This window comes from Crinia signifera, chromosome 1 (genome assembly GCF_055691185.1).
Source record: "Crinia signifera chromosome 1, ASM5569118v1, whole genome shotgun sequence".
Classification (NCBI taxonomy): Eukaryota; Metazoa; Chordata; class Amphibia; order Anura; family Myobatrachidae; genus Crinia; species Crinia signifera.
Genome location: NC_139217.1, coordinates 188,521,332 through 188,539,141, shown reverse-complemented (window position 1 = coordinate 188,539,141; position 17,810 = coordinate 188,521,332). Strand labels below are relative to the sequence as shown.

At 41.8% G+C, this 17,810-nt stretch overlaps 1 protein-coding gene across 1 annotated transcript in view; it reads right to left on the bottom strand.

Annotated features, from left to right (window-relative positions):
- Positions 1 to 6,470: 6,470 nt before the first annotated feature.
- The window catches only part of LOC146065583 (NADP-dependent alcohol dehydrogenase-like), a 57,025-nt gene continuing 45,685 nt past the window's right edge, over positions 6,471 to 17,810 (bottom strand). Inside the window, exons 8-9 of the mRNA XM_083179054.1 lie at positions 17,476 to 17,611; positions 6,471 to 7,180 (exon numbers count right to left, since the gene is read on the bottom strand). Coding sequence (XP_083035180.1) covers positions 7,156 to 7,180; positions 17,476 to 17,611 — 161 coding nt within the window. The 3' untranslated portion in view covers positions 6,471 to 7,155. The remainder of the gene's footprint in view (positions 7,181 to 17,475; positions 17,612 to 17,810) is intronic.

Genomic DNA, 17,810 nt, shown 5'->3' with positions numbered 1-17,810 from the left:
TGATGGCCTGACCCTACCATTTTACACCAGGGCTCTTATGGATGCTGGGGATTTTAAATATGATTCTCATTGTTGGGTCACTTTTTAATTTTGTATATTTTGTATATGTTTTACAATCCTTCAATTGACTATTTCCCATGCATACATTTTTGGGTAAATTGTGCATCTTTATCTTTGACTACTTGTATTTTATATCTTCTAGAATTGACTTTTGGAAACTGTCAATGAGGCTCCCATTTAAATGTTTTGGATAAATGATAGAGGTGCAGGAGTACTTCTAGTGTGTCTTCTTTATGACGGCGGCCATTTTTGGATGGGTGCAGCTCTGTAATGCTGTCACACATTCTGCCCCTCAGTGAAGCCTCTCCCCCCTGCGGCTGCATGACCTGCCACGTTAACGACATTAACATTTTTAATCACCCTGAAAGTGCTGGCGCGTTAATGCGATATTAACGTGCGCCCAGCATTAATAAATAAATTTATTGCATATAAAATACCACCTGCATGCAAAGCTGATGTGAGCAGTCCTGGAACACAGGTCAGATGACAATCTACGGAAGAGAAAGATGCGAGGACCAGGCAGTTGCATAAAGGTGAAGGCCCCTAAGATTAAGCGAGGGCTGCCTAAGCCAGAGCGTAATTAAGAGGCTTACATTTTTGGGTTTGCAGGAAGGAGTTAATGACTGCTAGTTGTTACTTTGAATCTGTAGAGTTGGGGTATATATACCCTTTAGCTCTCATTATGCCACACACAGGACTTCGGCATTTAAGGTTCAATTAACTTTAAAACTTTATAAGAAAAAATATATATTTGATAGGGAGGAGACAGACTTACACAAGATTATTATAGGGAATTTAAAATAGTGGATATAAATACCTCAAAAATTAGATTTTGTGATAAACAGAGAAAATCTCAGTTTCTGAATGTCAAGTCAGCCCGGCACTTCCGGTAGATGGAATGCATAATGCGGCCACGCACTTCCTGTTGTGCGGACTACGTAAGCACACCCATACAGTGATACTGGATGTACTGGGGCTTCCGGTGATTAAGGCGCACATGTGCTGCCACACTTCCTGTAGTGTGACCCACACGGATGCCCAAAGTTCCGCATAAGTACACCATCTGCACGGAATGGTAATTTCCAGATGTACTGGGACTTCCGGTGATAGGGGCGCACACCTGCCGCCATGCTTCCTGTAGTGTGACCCGTGTCCGGTGTTCCTGTTGTGTCCAATTGGTTTGTTTAAAATTAAGATTATTATATGGACAAAATATGCAGTATTTCTCACATCAAATAGGAATTCATACGTTTAGCAATTAAGCATTTGTATAGAAAAAAGCATTTTGGCTAGTCCATAACATAGAGAGTGGGGGACATTACAATAAATAAATAAAAAAGAGAATAAGTAATAAAGTGACTCATTGTATCATGATATATATATTCTGATCTCTGTACAATTTTCTACATAATTACATACCTCCCAACTTGAGTAGAGATGAAGGAGGGACAGAGGGATGCGTGCCGTAGGCGCGCCAAAAATGTCAGGGGTGTGGCCTAATTAAAGGGGGCATGGTCTATACTTGCAGCTCTCCCAGGAGGCCACATTTTGACGCTATTGGGGCATGACCCAGAGGCTCTGTGAGCCTCTAGCTATGCCCCCAGCCCCCTGGCTGCGGGAATAGACACTGTGCGTGCGCTCAGCAGCCTACAGGGGGGACTACCAACAGCCCCTCCCTCACCGCGGGACACTGCCGGCAGCGGGAGGGAATCGGGAATGTCCCCGAAAACCGGGACATTCCCGCAGTAATCGGGACTGTTGGGAGGTATGATAATTAGATAAATAACGAATAAAGAAAATGAAAAAAAAAATACATAATAAAAAATACATAATAAACAAATACTAAATATAATAATAAAAAAGGGAATTATATAAATATAAGTATGTACAATATCAATTAATTTCATTAAAGATAAATCAATGTCCTAAAATATATCCTATTTAATTAATATATGATTATACTAAGAGGTGGATCAGAAAGATGTATTTAATATTGTTTTGTAAAAAAAACCCATAAAAAATAAAAATCTATATAGGAAGCTTCCATAATAATGTCACATTTCACATACAGTAGTACCCCATGGAATAGCTTGGAGTAAATGGGAAAAGAACAATGACTGTTTTAATAGAATAGAGCTCAGTCTCTAAAAAGACGACCAGGAAGAGGAGACCCGGCCCTGAGTCTGCAGAAGAACCGCGGCTGTGACGAGGAGACCCGGCACTGTGGAGGTACTGTAGCTGAACTGAAGGGGAAGTGGAAAGGAGGAAGGGATGGAGCAGAGAAAGATATTAGTGCCGCCTTTACTGGGACAGGGGGTCTTGAGATACCGTTACCACTGTCACAATACTTTCAAACCACTGGCTACCTCCCCCTCTCCCTCTCCTGCTTTTATCATCTCTCTCTCCCCCCTGTATCTTTATTCTCCCCCTCTCTTTTTCTCAGTCCCCAGCACTCTTTTTCCTCTTGCCTCGTCTCTTTCTCTCAATCTTTTCTCTCACCCCCTCCATCTCTCTGCCCCTAGTCTTTTTCTCCTTATCTCTCTCTCCCCACGTGTCCCTTCTCTCTATCCATTCCCCCCCCCTACACACACACACTTGGTTTATCTCAACCTGGCACACTATCTCCCCCCTTTATCTTCCTGACACCTTTTCTCGCTCCCTGGGAACTGGGGCAGCATTACATTCTGCCCTGTCTCCCCCCCCCCCCCCCCCCGGCATCCCTCACTTTTGCTCACATCTCTCTCTGCCATTCTCTCTCACTAGTGCTCACACATCTAACACACCTTTCTCGCTAGCTCCTCACTACAATGCCCCCCACCCTAACAGACATTATTATGACAACAGTAGGGGGCCCCTTTGAATAGTTTGCTATGGGGCCCACAAAGTTATAGTTACGCCTCTGATGCTAGGTATTTTGAACATCTGGCCTCCTGGTGTCTGACTCATAATTTTACTTCCCCACAATGTCAGATTTCTCTCCAGTGTTGGTGTGCTGTCCGGTCTGTGTCCCCATAAGAATAGAAATACAAAAACACACACAGTATATTTATAGAAATCCAATTTGCCCCTGATATCTACATTAGGAAACAATGACAGTAGAAGTTCCTAATCCACTTGCAAATGCTTGTCCCCCAGTTCTACACTAATGCTAACAGGGTCTTTGAAACATTATACAGGATTTACCCAGGTTAGAATAATAGATTTCTTTCTGAAAAGAAAATAACTCTGAATAGAATACTGTGTAATATGATTCCATGATACCATGACAAAAAAATAGATCTTATACTATAAAAAAATATAATTGAAATAATATCTGTTGGTTACTGTGGAGTGTGGCTTAATTCTGCATTTCACAATGAAATAATCTTTTCCATATTAAATATCACTAGACTAAATGTCTCCTAATAAAAATACCATTTATTATATAATAAAGACTTTTTTCTGTCAAACTATTTTAAATATTGTTATTATGCACTATATCATACAGGGGTATTTTAATTTAATATGCTTTATAGCATTATATTTCAGGATCTATTTTTGGTAATTAAAAGGTAATATGAAATGATGATCAAAATTATTCCATTCAGATATTTTGCTAAATGGTATTGAATGTCCTATTGCCCTTATGAAATAAAAGTACAGAGAAAGGGGTGTGTGAAATTAAAATGTAAAATGCGATAAACAGTACTTATGTAGTTATAATACTAGCTCCTAGCCCATCAAAATGACTGAACATCATAAAAGTAATGTCAGCACAAACGTGTGTCCTCGGGCAAACGGAATAACACTTGAATTGCTCCATTGGGTGCCATCTAGTAGCCACTAGTGTGCAATACACTTGATTATCCCTCATAGAGGTGAGGAGCAGCATTAGCCTTGTAAGGTATAGGACACAATGTACTGGTACTGCTGGAATATTTAAAAGTGCTGGGGAAATTGGTTTCTATTCTTCTTCCCTAGAACAGTGGTTCCCAACCCTGGTCCTCAAGTACCCCCAACAGTGCATGTTTTACAGGTCTCCACACAGAATCACAAGTGATATAATTAGCTCCACCTGTGGATCTTTTCAAATGTGCCTGAATAATCTGTGCACCTGCTGGGTGACCTGGAAAACGTGCACTGTTGGGGGTACTTGAGGACCAGGGTTGGGAACCACTGGCCTAGATGGGATAATATGGGCCACGAAAGAGATCCTACATAATACTAGAATGCAGAGCGCTTTGTTATACACATTTGCAACTACATAATACAGCTGTGTTCACATAGGTTGCTGCTGCAGTATGCAACATTTTTTAGTGCTACCACCATGTATAGTATATGCATCATGACATGCCACACTACTTCGTGTCTGCCTGTTCCTCATTGGCAGTGAATAACTAGCAGGTGCATGCGTATATGCTGACCTGGACCTGCACTACTCCTAAATTGTGGCAACAATCTATGTGGACACATCTGGAAGTCACCCACTGTACCAAGGCACCTCTGCTGTTACTTGTAGTGCCAATATGACCCTTTAATGAACCTCTTTCATACTGTATATGCCTCTCATAACTGTGATAAACAGAAGGTAAGTTGGCCAGAATTAATTTATTAATTTATCATCAATGACCGTTTGGTACTTGTGTATTATCAGGGCGCCCATTACGTAGTTTACGTAGTGGTGTTTTCAGAATACCAATACAGCACTATGCTGTTGAGTAACCGTCGCTGCCACCGGGGAGTCATCGGGGATCGCCGCCCGGAGGAGGATAAGTATAAACCACACCACCCTGCTCCCAGTGCTGCCTCTTGTATTATAACGGTGCAGGGCTGCAGGCTACGCTGACAACATAGCTTAGCCTACGTTGAAAACAGATCGTAGCCGGGCGCCGTTATAATACACAAGTACCGACTGTTTACACCACATGAACTTGGTGATTTTCACATGCATTATTGTCAACAATAGAATCCATGATGGGGAAATAATGGGAAAATTCTTCAGTTCCTTTAGCGAAAACAATTGTAGCATGAATGGAAGGAAGGGTGTCTGTTTTCTAAAGTATTTAAGAATATTGTAAACACTTTCTGCTCTAAATGTACTCCTTATTCGCATGTCTCCAATTATCACCCATCCTAAAGCTGCCCCCACACAGTGTGATGGTCGGAGGAAGTTAAAACTTTTTAGTTCAAAATGCATCACATGCAGTTCACATCGCACTATGTTCCATGTGGCTTGCAAAGTGATGCGCGCTCCCGTGCCATAATCTTATAGTCCTATAGGATCTCAAAGACCACCACTTGTAGTTGATACAGTACAACTATTTTCGGAATGCTGTACATTTCAGGGTATATAAACACTTTATTGTTTTGTGTGGATTCAGTAGTGTGATATGCCAATACTAGATTCATTTCTAGGTTGGAGTTATGATAATTATTTGCATATGACATTTAGAATCATAGTAAAGAGGTTGTGGTTCATTAGGTCAACAGCAAAAAAAAGTCTCTAGGGTATTAATACCGCTGCTAGTTCCCATCTTCTGCAGGGACCCTGCTGCTGACGGCATACCCGCTGCTGCTGGGACCCTGCTGCGGTGCTGCTGCTGCTCCCTGACCCTGCTGCAGCGCTGCTGCTGCTCCCTGACCCTGCTGCGGCGCTGCTGCTCCCTGACCCCGCTGCGGCGCTGCTGCTGCTCCCTGACCCCAACAGCGAGTGAGTCCAGGAGGGGGGGGGGGCTGTTTTTTTTTTGGGGGGGGGGGGGGGGTTGGCGGGGGTTGGGAGCACCCACGGAGAAAAAAGGAAATCGGCGCCCCTGGTCACAGCTATTTCCCTACTGTGCATGCACACAACAGCATTTTCCCATGGCTTTACGAAAAACTGCTACCACCAAAGTGGGTCTCAGAGAGGTGAGAATTTAAGAAATGCATTTAAATTTAACAAAATACTGTGAAAATGTAATGGCAAATGTTAGAGTATCAAAATATCAAATTAGAACAAATTGAGCAAATTGGTGTAAGAACTACCATGCTTTATGTACTAAAACTATATATTTTGCGGTTTACTTTGGGCCTAATTTACCTGAATTACCAGTTTCATCACTTAGATACACCAGAAACATGCAATGGGTCATAAAGTGTTAATAGGCATACAGCTTAACCCACATACTAAATTATCTCTCCTCATTGCTTTCCAGTAGTCCCGTTATACCCGTCACTGCTTTGCGCTGTAACCTTTACTTGCACTTGTAATATCTATAACTTTCTGTCACCCTATAAAGGGCACTGGGTCATTGAGTTCTATTGTTTCTAGGTGTCACGTTTGAGCACTGTCTTCTTACACTGAATTATTTGTGCATCTTTGTAATATCTTGAGGTATGTCATAATGGGCACTTTGTTGATTCATAAAAATAAATGATAACAATAAAACATGACACATGTTTAATGGTTAATATTTAATTAAAACTAAAGTTTCAAAACAAGGAAACATTCTAAGCTCTAAATGTTGGTGAAACATTGTTATAAAGTTAGAAACTATGCCTTTGCGATGCAGATAATAGGTCGACAGAATCTAGGTTGACAGTCAGTGGTCGACACAATATGGTTGATATGCACAATGTCGATAGACAAAAGCCAAGCAAAAGGTCAACGTGAATTTTTCACAATTTTGTTTTATTTCTAGTCATCCTTTATATGTCGACTTTTTCTGTGTCGCCATTTTGCTTGTATCGACATTTTCCCCATGTAGACAGTTTGTGTTTGATCTAGATACTGTCTGCCTAAGGATCCATACCCTAACTAAATATGGAAAGGCTGCAAATCAGCAGAATACCCAGCACCAAAAGGCAAGATGTGAATGATTCTTTAAATGTATTCTTTTTTATATGATTGCTGCTTTATTTCTGTAGAAGTTAAATGTAAATGTTCTTGTGTTCTATTAGCTGTATGATAGAACATAAGAAATTGCTTACGCTAAGCAGATTTGGTTTTATTCAGTGTATAACTACAATTACAGTAAATCTTCTAATACAACTTGATTCAGTAAATTCCATGCAGGTTTTGAAGCAAACAAAAATAGAGGATTCCACTTGCAGAATGCAGTATATCTTCTGGCAAAGATATTAGAATAACACAATATTCCGAACTCTGAAACAAGTGAGAAGCAAAAATTGTTATAAACTGTAATATCAAAGTATTAAGAATATAATTTATTTATACAGTATGAGAATAACCTGGGTGCTTAACATCTCCTTGGTTTGAAAACAGGTAGGTCACGGAAACATACAGTACCTCCTTTACTTGCCATAATTCGTTCTAATCTAAGAAATTGCTGGCCCTGTATTGGACTCTACAGTACTTCCCCCAAGGGGAAGCTTTGACAATATTACACCACCCCAATGATTTGAGTCCAAATTCAATCCCGGTCGCTTTCAACCGGGACTTCCCTCATGAGGATTTGATTGTGTTTATAGTAGAATTTGGATTGGTGAAAAAGGCTGCATGATTGTCAAATCGGCTTCCATTTTAAACTATTTTCAATGATCCAAAGAGTTTCTGACTGTCAAAATCTATTCCGGCACTTCTACCTGGCAGAAATACCCTTTGGGACTGAATTCCCCACTATATCTTTTTGGCTCATTCATTGTATGTATATATAAATAAATGCTACAATTAGGTAGACTTATACTGTATTACTGTATTATGAAGCCATATATTTTATTATCTTGAGGTCTATGATATTGGATGTCTCTATATGCTGAATGAGAGAAACTGGAATTCTTTGATGTGCATTAACTACTAAGATATCTGATATGCAAATTATTTATTACTACAACTATAATTACTACACCATTAAGTGCTTGTTCTATCTCTATTGTTTACATTATATATACATTCACACACATACATGCATACTCGCACACATATATTATATCATCCCAGTTGCCCAGAGGCTAGAAAAACAAGCGCTGGCAAGTACTTGTTCTATCTCCATTGTTTACATTATATATACATACACACACACACACACATACTGTATCATATCGTCCAGTTGCCCGGAGGCTAGATAAACATTACTATATATATATATATATATATATATATATATATATATATATATATATATATATATATATATATATATACATCCAAACCAGAAGTGTTATATAGCGCCCTATATATTTAGTCAGGATATTTCCTGTCTTTCCTTTACAATATCAGATGGACCATAGACAATTTTTAAAGTAGAAAACATTTATTTAAAACATTTAAAACAGAAACCTCATAATATCATATGGAAGGTTTTTCTAGTACAGGTGTATTCTTTGGTTTATGGATCACAATAGTAGTCAATGGTTACCCAACGCGTTTCGTCTCTTTATGAGACTTCATCAGGGGTGCAAAATAGTATTGTAGTAGATCTACAAAGAGTAGAACATAATTTTAAAAATATTTTTTTAAAACAACATAACATAGTATAACATAGCATAGGAAAGACAAGTACAAGTGGGATGCGGTCATTTGGTCGAATGCATTATGGTCGAATGTCATTACATCGAATCCATTAGGTCGAATTGCTAAAAGGTCGACATGATTCTAGGTCGACATGGGAAAAGGTCGAAATGATTCTAGGTCGAAAGGTCATTAGTTCGACAGGTCATTAGGTCGACAAGGTCATTAGTTCGACATTGCCTAGGTCGACATTCACAAAGTCGACATGGGGTTTTTCACTGTTTTTTGAGCCGACATGTGCTGACAGGCGGTATTTCATGCCCTACCATCCACTAGGGCGTGGTGGGAGAATAAAATAGTGTGCCGAGAGTAGCGAGGCACCGTGCCCGACGCATAGCGAGCGCAGCGATCGATGCGAGGGGATGCAGTGCACTTTAAACTGTGCCCATGTCGACTGTGTTGACATTCAGGTAAAAAAACAGTGAAAAACCCCATGTCGACTTTGTGAATGTCGACCTAGACAATGTCGAACTAATGACCTTGTCGACCTAATGACCTGTCGAACTAATGACCTTTCGACCTAGAATCATTTCGACCTTTTCCCATGTCGACCTAGAATCATGTCGACCTTTTAGCAATTCGACCTAATGGATTCGATGTAATGACATTCGACCATAATGCATTCGACCAAACGATCCCAACCCGTACAAGTATATACAATTGTACGTAATATTCGGAATCTAATTCAGAGGGAATGGGAAGAGGAGAACAGAGGGAGACATAAGGATGTAAATAATTTTGACATAAATATATTCTGACAACATCTGATTATTTTGTCATATCTTAAAGAGACAGGTAGGGAACGAGAAAAACTCTGCACCCAAAGCTGATAATAGGTGTGAAAAAAGACACCTCTATACAATTTAATAGAATATGATGGTACTGTACCTTCTTAGGTCTCTTAATCAATATTTTTGTACAATTGAGGTGGTGAATGGTCCGGTTATAGACTCAAAATAGTTTACTAAAAGTAAATATAAATACAAATGTAAATCCAAGGGTTTATCTATGGTCCCCAATTGGTGACCATAGATAAACCCTTGGATTTACATTTGTATTTATATTTACTTTTAGTAAACTATTTTGAGTCTATAACCGGACCATTCACCACCTCAATTGTACAAAAATAATATGAATATTGTGATCCATAAACCAAAGAATACACCTGTACTAGAAAAACCTTCCATATGATATTATGAGGTTTCTGTTTTAAATGTTTTAAATAAATGTTTTCTACTTTAAAAATTGTTTATGGTCCATCTGATATTGTAAAGGAAAGACAGGAAATATCCTGACTAAATATATAGGGCGCTATATAACACTTCTGGTTTGGATATTGGCTTTTCGGTCTCTCTAGTAGGGGAAGTGTTATCAAGCGACCAACACAGCATAGCGCAAACTCTGGAGATATTGTACATTATATATATATATATATATATAAATAAACACACTATATATATACCTGAAGACAATATCCTAGTGGTATTGAAACGTTGTCAATAAAAGTTTTCTGCATTTCAAAAGAGAAGTGTCTTGGAGTGCTGCATCTTTACATCGCTTTATATATATATTTAGCCAGATCTGTCACTCATCCCCTGTGTATATAATGTTCCCGCCCAGCGGGATACACAAACCCGCCCCCCCCAGGGAAAAGACCAGTGTTCTATGTGTATAACGTTCCCGCCCAGCGGGATACACAAACCCGCCCCCCCCTAGGGAAAAGACCAGTGTTCTACACACCACCACCCCTTTTACATCACCTCCCCCCGCCCAGCCAGGGCTACAGTACACGCCCACCATCCACCATTAGTTCACAGCCACCAGATGAGCGGCAGATCTGCCCACATCCCCCCCTCTGCCAGCACCCACCCCGGACCCCCACAACCCCCCTCCCGTGATTCACGGGCCCCCTGCGCCCCCCTCCCACGATTCGCTGGGCCCCCCTCCTGCGATTTGCGGTACCCCCGCGCCCCTCTCTCATGATTCGTGGGCCCCTCCCACGATTTGCGGCAACCCCCTCCCGCAAATTCACAGCACCCCCGCGCCCCCCCTCCGCGATTCCCCCCCCCCCGCGACCGCAATTCGCAGACCCCCCGCGCCCCCCTCCCACAATTCACACCCCCCTCCCGCAATTGACGTCCCCCCTCCCGCGATTCGCGGACCCCCCTCCCATGATTCACGGGCCCCCCTTCCAGCGATTCAAAGCACCCCCTGCGCCCCCCTCCCATTATTCGCGGACCCCCGCACCACCCCTCCGCAATTCACGGCACCCCCCGGGCCACCCCTTCCGTGATTCGCGCCCCCCCTCCCACGATTCACACACACACACCCCTTCCGAGCCCCCCTACTGCGATTTATGGACTCCCGCGATTCGCGGACCCTGCGCCCCCCCTCCCTTGATTCACGGCACCCCCCGCGACCCTCCCGGGATTCACGGCACCCTCGCACCCCCTCCCGCGATTGACGGAGCCCCGCAACCCCCCCTCCCGCAATTCACTGACCCCCACAACCCCCTCTCGCAATTTGCGGACCCCCCTTCCCGCTATTCACGCCCCCGCGCGATTTGCGGACCCCCTCCCGCAATTCACAGACCCCCACACTCCCCCCTCCCGCAATTTGCAGACCACCCCTGACCCCCTTCCAGCAATTTCACCCCCCCAGCGGACTCCCGCATTTCACGTACCCCCGCGAGAATGAGGGATTCTGTACCGCCACAAGCAGGTGCCGCCCCTACATGGGAAATCCGGCCCTGGCTGCCATGCTGCAGGTTCCCACCACTGCCAGAAGTATCCCCATGGTCCTCTGCACCAGCACCACCACTTTTATCAATGTCTTGCCCACATACCACTATTATGCAGCTTCCTGCTCTCATGCACCCTCACTCCCTCCCAGTGGGAGGAGACGCTCACCCACTGCCGGGCGCTGCATACTGTCCCCCACCCTCCTCCAGTTCTAGGGATGCCCATCGACCATCGATTTCAAATCATCGATGGTTTATGACCGATGTTGAATACTTTTGCCATCGATGTGGGATGACCAGATGTTTTCCCTACATCAATGTCAAAGGAGAACCGATCAAGTTTCAATTTTTTTTATGGTGCCGGGACACGGTCCATAGCTCTGCCCCCCCCACACCCGACAGTCCCGCCACCGAGTTTTGATTGTCTCACGGCCTATTCCTGTCAGATATAATGGATGACCATCGATAGCTACAACAATCGATGGTTATCCAAGTAATATTTTACTACTATCGATGGCAGGGTGCAAAATCACCATCAATGCCAGCCATCGATGGCGTCTGTACCAATGCCCATCCCTACTCTGCAACAGGCAAAAACCTTTACTACCTCTCATGCCCACACACCTCTATCACTGCCCTGCCTCCTGTTCTCCTGCCCCGTAACTTCTGCCAGTCGGGACCCGCTCACCCTGTGTTGCCCACATTCCCCTATCATGCTTTACCACCCAGGCTCCTGCTCTCATGCACCCTAACTCCCAACCAGTAGGAGGAGACACTGACTCATTGACACCGTCCTGTACTGCTGTGCTGCCAAGCTGGACCCTCACCCACTAGCAGAAGCTGCACAGTGTCCCTCACCCTCCTCTTTAGTCCCCCGTATGCCCACACACCCCTATCACTACCCAGCTTCCTGCTCTCCTGAACCGTAACTTCCACCACTGGGGAGTCGCTGACGCTGTGTTGCCCCCATACCCCTATCATACCTCATAGCCCAGCCTCCTGCTCTCATGCACCCTAACTCCCACCCAGTAGGAGGAGACAATGACTCAGGGCCACCGTCCTGTACTCCTGTGCTGCCATGCTGGACCCTCACACACTGGCAGAAGCTGCACAGTGTCCCCCACCCTCCTCTTTAGTCCCCCTTATGCCTACACACCCCTATCACTACCCAGCATCCTGTTTTCCTGTGTCGTGACCTCCGCCAGTCGCTGACTCAAAAACACCCTACTATACTATTGCACACAAACACACACACACCTAAACAACACCCCCCCCACACCCACAAATGTCACTGTACCCTCCACACTATCAATGTACATCTTACACTGTAACTGCTTTTTAATTGAACAAAACAACACAGACCCCCTTCCAAATCATATGCTCTCTATTTAACACATTTCACCTGTAACTCAAGTTGCAATACAAGGCATCTTTCATACAATTCTAACCATATTTCACACAGTACAAACATTCAAAAATTAAGGGGGCACAGCCCCTTACGACGGTGTGAAGAGCGCCCGTAGGGCGCGATGAATCACCTAGTATATATATATATATATTTTTTTATTATATACTGTATATCTATACTGTATATACATATATATATATATATATATATATATATATATATAAATATATATGTATATCATTTATTTATTTATTAACAGTTTCTTATTTGCATCAGGGGACAGGACACTGAAGCAATCATCGGGGTGACAGGTTTATATATTCTAAGAAAGGCACATGAGGAGAGAGGGAGCTTACATTCTAAAGGGGAGAGTTAGACAGACAGGGGTGACACAGGAGGGAAAGAAGTGAGCATAAACAGGTTACGATGAGAGATGGTTAGGTTTTATGCAGGAGAGTGGGAAGAGTCACTTTGATACCAAGATGTCAAGGTGGTTGGCAATTTCTGTCCAGTTTAAGGCCAGGCTAAGTCCAGACTTTGAGCTATGTAACTGTTTCTCCCTACTTAAAAATCTTCCTACTTTAAAATCTGACAAAATATCAATAGTCAGCTTTCAGTGGTCAGCCAGGCTGTGGTCAGCCTGGTATTCTCAATAAATACTAAAAGCTGTTAATACTAAAAGTTAATTAATTGAGACCCCACCCAGCCAGAGCCCCTCTCCCACTAGCAATAAAACTAAGATGAACAAATGGTAAGAGGTTACATACCATCCAAGCCACTAATACATTAGTTAGGGTTAGGGATGTGCACCGGCCACTTCTCGCGTATTAAGTTTTGGGTTCTGATTGGCCCATTGTCAAGTCTGACAAATCCCTACCGTGCTGTAAAACCATTCGACCTATGGCCTGCTATACGCGTGGCAAAAACATCAAGGACCAAGTCATGCATGCTGACTGGTTTTGATATCCCCCCTCAGTCCCATTTTTTGAAGAAACAGCCAGGTGCCTTAAGTGTACCACTTGTCGCAACATGGTGGTCTGCAAATCATTTCAACATTCGCATTCTGATTACATGTTCCCCATCCACCACGTTCTCACCTGCATCACCACGCATGTGATATACCTCTTGTTTTGCCCGTGTTGACTGTTTTATGTCAGCAAAACTATCAGGACTATACGGGAACGGATGGCGCTGCACCGTTCGGCCATAAACAGTGCTATAACATCTAAAAGAGCTGACCAACCAGTGGCCAGACACTGTCTGGAGGCAGGTCACACTGTAGCGGACATTAAATTAATCCTAATTGACCATGTACCTGTACTATCCAGAGGCGGAGATCGTGATGGACTTCTTTTGAGAATGGAGTCCAAGTGGATTTACAAATTGCAGACTGTTAAACCTAAGGGGTTAAATGATCGCCTTAATTGGAACTTGTTCTTATAACTAATTTGGCCTCTCTTATGTCAGCAGTACCGGACGCCCTTTCAGCATGTCACTATCTCGTTAGTTCAGTTCAGAATGTCACCATCCTGTTTTTGCATTCACAGGCTTGCTGAGCTTCACTCATTTATTTATTTATTAATAAATTCCACCATGCATCTATCCTATGATAGATTTATTGTCTGTATTCTTTTCCCTCATGTAATTATGTTATTCATGATCCCGGCTCGTGGGGCTCTGGACAGGTTGCTGGGGACGCGCTCCAGCCCGCTGCGTTGCTATGCAGCGAGCGGGGAGTGACGTCAGCAGTGTGCGCCCTGTCCCCGTGGGGAGGGGTGACGCGCTCTGCATTTAGCACTTGTCCGGTTCACATGGAGTCGGTAAGTATGTACCTATTTATTTGTGGTTCCCGCCGCCGTGTGGGCGTTTACATTGTAGTTACATGCAGTCTTGAGAACGATACTTTAGTGTATCGAAACGTCGACATTGTAACATGTAACTCTGCTCAATTGAAACTTATAAAATTCATATTGAAAGTCCCCTCTTCCCTACCTTTTTGCTCGCACCCGGGGTGGTTGCTATTTGGAAACATGAGTGCCGGTTCGTCTGCTTCTTCTATCTATCTATCTATCTATCTATCTATCTATATATATATATATATATATATATATATATATATATATATATATATATATATGTGTATGTATATGTTTTTAGAATGGAATAGAGAAGCGCTTCATAGTGTAAAACTTCTCTATTCCATTCTAAAAAACAGATCCTTTTTCACCCTACGAGTCCTGAGTTATTTGTGGAGAAAGCTGCAGTCCTTGATCTTGTTGGACTTTGGGGGAAATTTACTAAAGGAAATGTGTAAAAAATAGGTGTATTTGTATCCAGAAATACACTTATTTTTGACATTTACTATCCCGAAAATACGACAATTCGTATTTGTATTGATAGCACATCAATACAACTACGAATTGCCGTATTTTCGGGATAGTAAATGTCAAAAATAAGTGTATTTCTGGATACAAATACACCTATTTTTTTTACAAATTTCCTTTAGTAAATTTCCCCCTTAGTGTTATCCAGGAAAGATCTATCCTGCTACTTTCATGTGGTTGGTGATCTATATATATATCAACACACGGCGGGTGGCACTCCAGAAATAAAGACAGCAATCACAGATGGTGTTCCAACGTTTCAAATGTTATTTCAACATTTTTCATCAGGGTGTCCACACCCTGATGAAAAAACATTTGAAACGTTGGAACACCATCTGTGATTGCTGTCTTTATTTCTGGAGTGCCACCCGCCGTGTGTTGATATATTGGAGCGAGTCTTCACCCTCTTCTCCTGGGAGGGCACCCGGCTTTTTTTCCTGCTATTTGGAGTGCCAGCCACTGGATCTGCTATATATATATATATATATATATATATATATACATAAGCAAACAGTATTCTCACAAAGACACTTTTTATATATATTTTTTCAAGTATCAGCCAAGGTAGGGGATCACAAGCATATCCCTATCATCATTTTGTATCTGTGTCACGTGTTTGACTTAAAGTACTTGGCTGATACTTGAAACAAAATATATTAAATGTGTCTTTGTGAGAAATTCACACTGAAACAATTGGAGTGCTGTCTTGCTTATATATACTGTTTGCTTATAATACCTTCTGGACTGGCACCTGAACTTTAAAAACTACCCTAAGAGTGAGGATTCTCCCAAGTTTATATATATATATATATATATATATATATATATATATATATACAAAGTTTTTGGGAGCAGCACAACCACTATCTCGTAGAGCTGGCTCCGGTGCCCTCCTGAGAGGGAAAACCCCACTGGTAATACTGTCAAGTACGGCTGCACCCGGAGGCTTAATAAGAGAGACAACAACTGCAGAGTAGCGTGATCGAACGTTTTCGATGTTTAATACATCGTCATCAGGCTGATGACGATGTATTAAACATCGAAAACGTTCGATCACGCTACTCTGCAGTTGTTGTCTCTCTTATTAAGCCTCCGGGTGCCGCCGTACTTGACAGTATATATATATATATATATATATATATATATATATATATATATATATATATATATATTGTGTTGTAAAACTTCTGCACCTTCAGTGTTGACAAAAAACAGTTTGTGACAATCCTTAGAAGTACTTTCTATGTGCGTACCAAAAATATTAAGCAATCTCACGCGTAGTGGTGTCTTTCACTCCAAGGTGTTCCTTTTTTCCTTTACTTTCAAACTCCGCCGAAAGCGTGAGGGCATTCGATCATATAGGAAATTCCCAGAAGGATATTATTAGGAGGTTCAAGAAACAATATTTGTGCAAAAATGTTTTTTTAACTAAAGTGCTTGTGCATATGTGAGAAAATAATAATAAGGGTGAGCATCGCCACCTTGTGGCTATTCTTATTACTTACACACATGTAATCACCCTGTGAGTAAAAAATCTTTATATAAACAGATGATGAACTCACACTAGAAATCGCTCTGTCTAGGGGAGATTCCCATCAGGAGTTGTACAGGAGCCCTTAAAACCAAAAAACTCCCACCAAGGGAAAAGCTGATAGAGTAATATTGTTTTATAAAATACATTTATTTAAAACAATACGCATACAATAAAAACAGTAAAAATGGACCCGTACATTTGACATAAAAAGATATGCTTATCTGATTTGTCAGTGGGAACGGAGAGGTAAGTATAGCCCGGTTTCGTCCCTTTGTTATGCGCTAGGACTTCCTCAGGAGTTTAGAGAATCTAATTAGACCAACTTGAAAACTTCTGTTGACACAGTATATATTCCGGAGTGTTGTTTTTATATCACTTTGTATCTTTATAATTTTGTCACTAATACTAGTACTCACTAAGGGCCTTATTCTAGTTCACTCTTTATGACAAAATCCTTCTTAGATGGACAAAACCATGTGCAATGCAGGTGGGGCAGATGTTACTTGTGCAGAGAGAATTAGATTTGGTGGGGGTTTTACTTCAAAGTGAGATCTACAGTATATTGCAGTGTAAAAATAAAGCAGCCAGTATTTACCCTGCACAGAAACTAAATAACTCACCCAAATTTAATTATCTCTGCACATTTTACAGCTGCCCCCTGCAGTGCACATGGTTTTGTCCATCTAAGAATGATTTTGTCAGAAAGAGTGAACTAGAATAAGGCCCATTATGTATACAAACCTTTAATGTAAAGAGATATTTCAAAACATTAATTTGTACTATGTGAAATATTTATGACAATAGGATTTATGTAATTAAAAATAAATGTATTATGCAATTTTTTTAAATAAATACAGTACATACCCTATCCCTCTGTGGAGCAGGTCAAAGGCATCATTGATTTTATCCAATGGCAGTGTATTGCTCACCAAATAATCAACATTGATTTTATTATTCATGTAATCTGTTACCAGCTTTGGGATATCTTCACCAATATATCCTAGAAAAAAAAAGTGTTACGTTTTTTTTTTTGTAAAAAATACATTTCTGGATGGATGTCTAGAGATATCACATTTTAAAGATTTGTCCCTGTCCCCATCCTGTCTCCCACCCAAAGAATCTTTGTCGGTTCACAGAGCAGAGTACCTGATGCTGCAAATACTCATCTAAGGCAGCATCCATCTATATCCCTTGTGAAA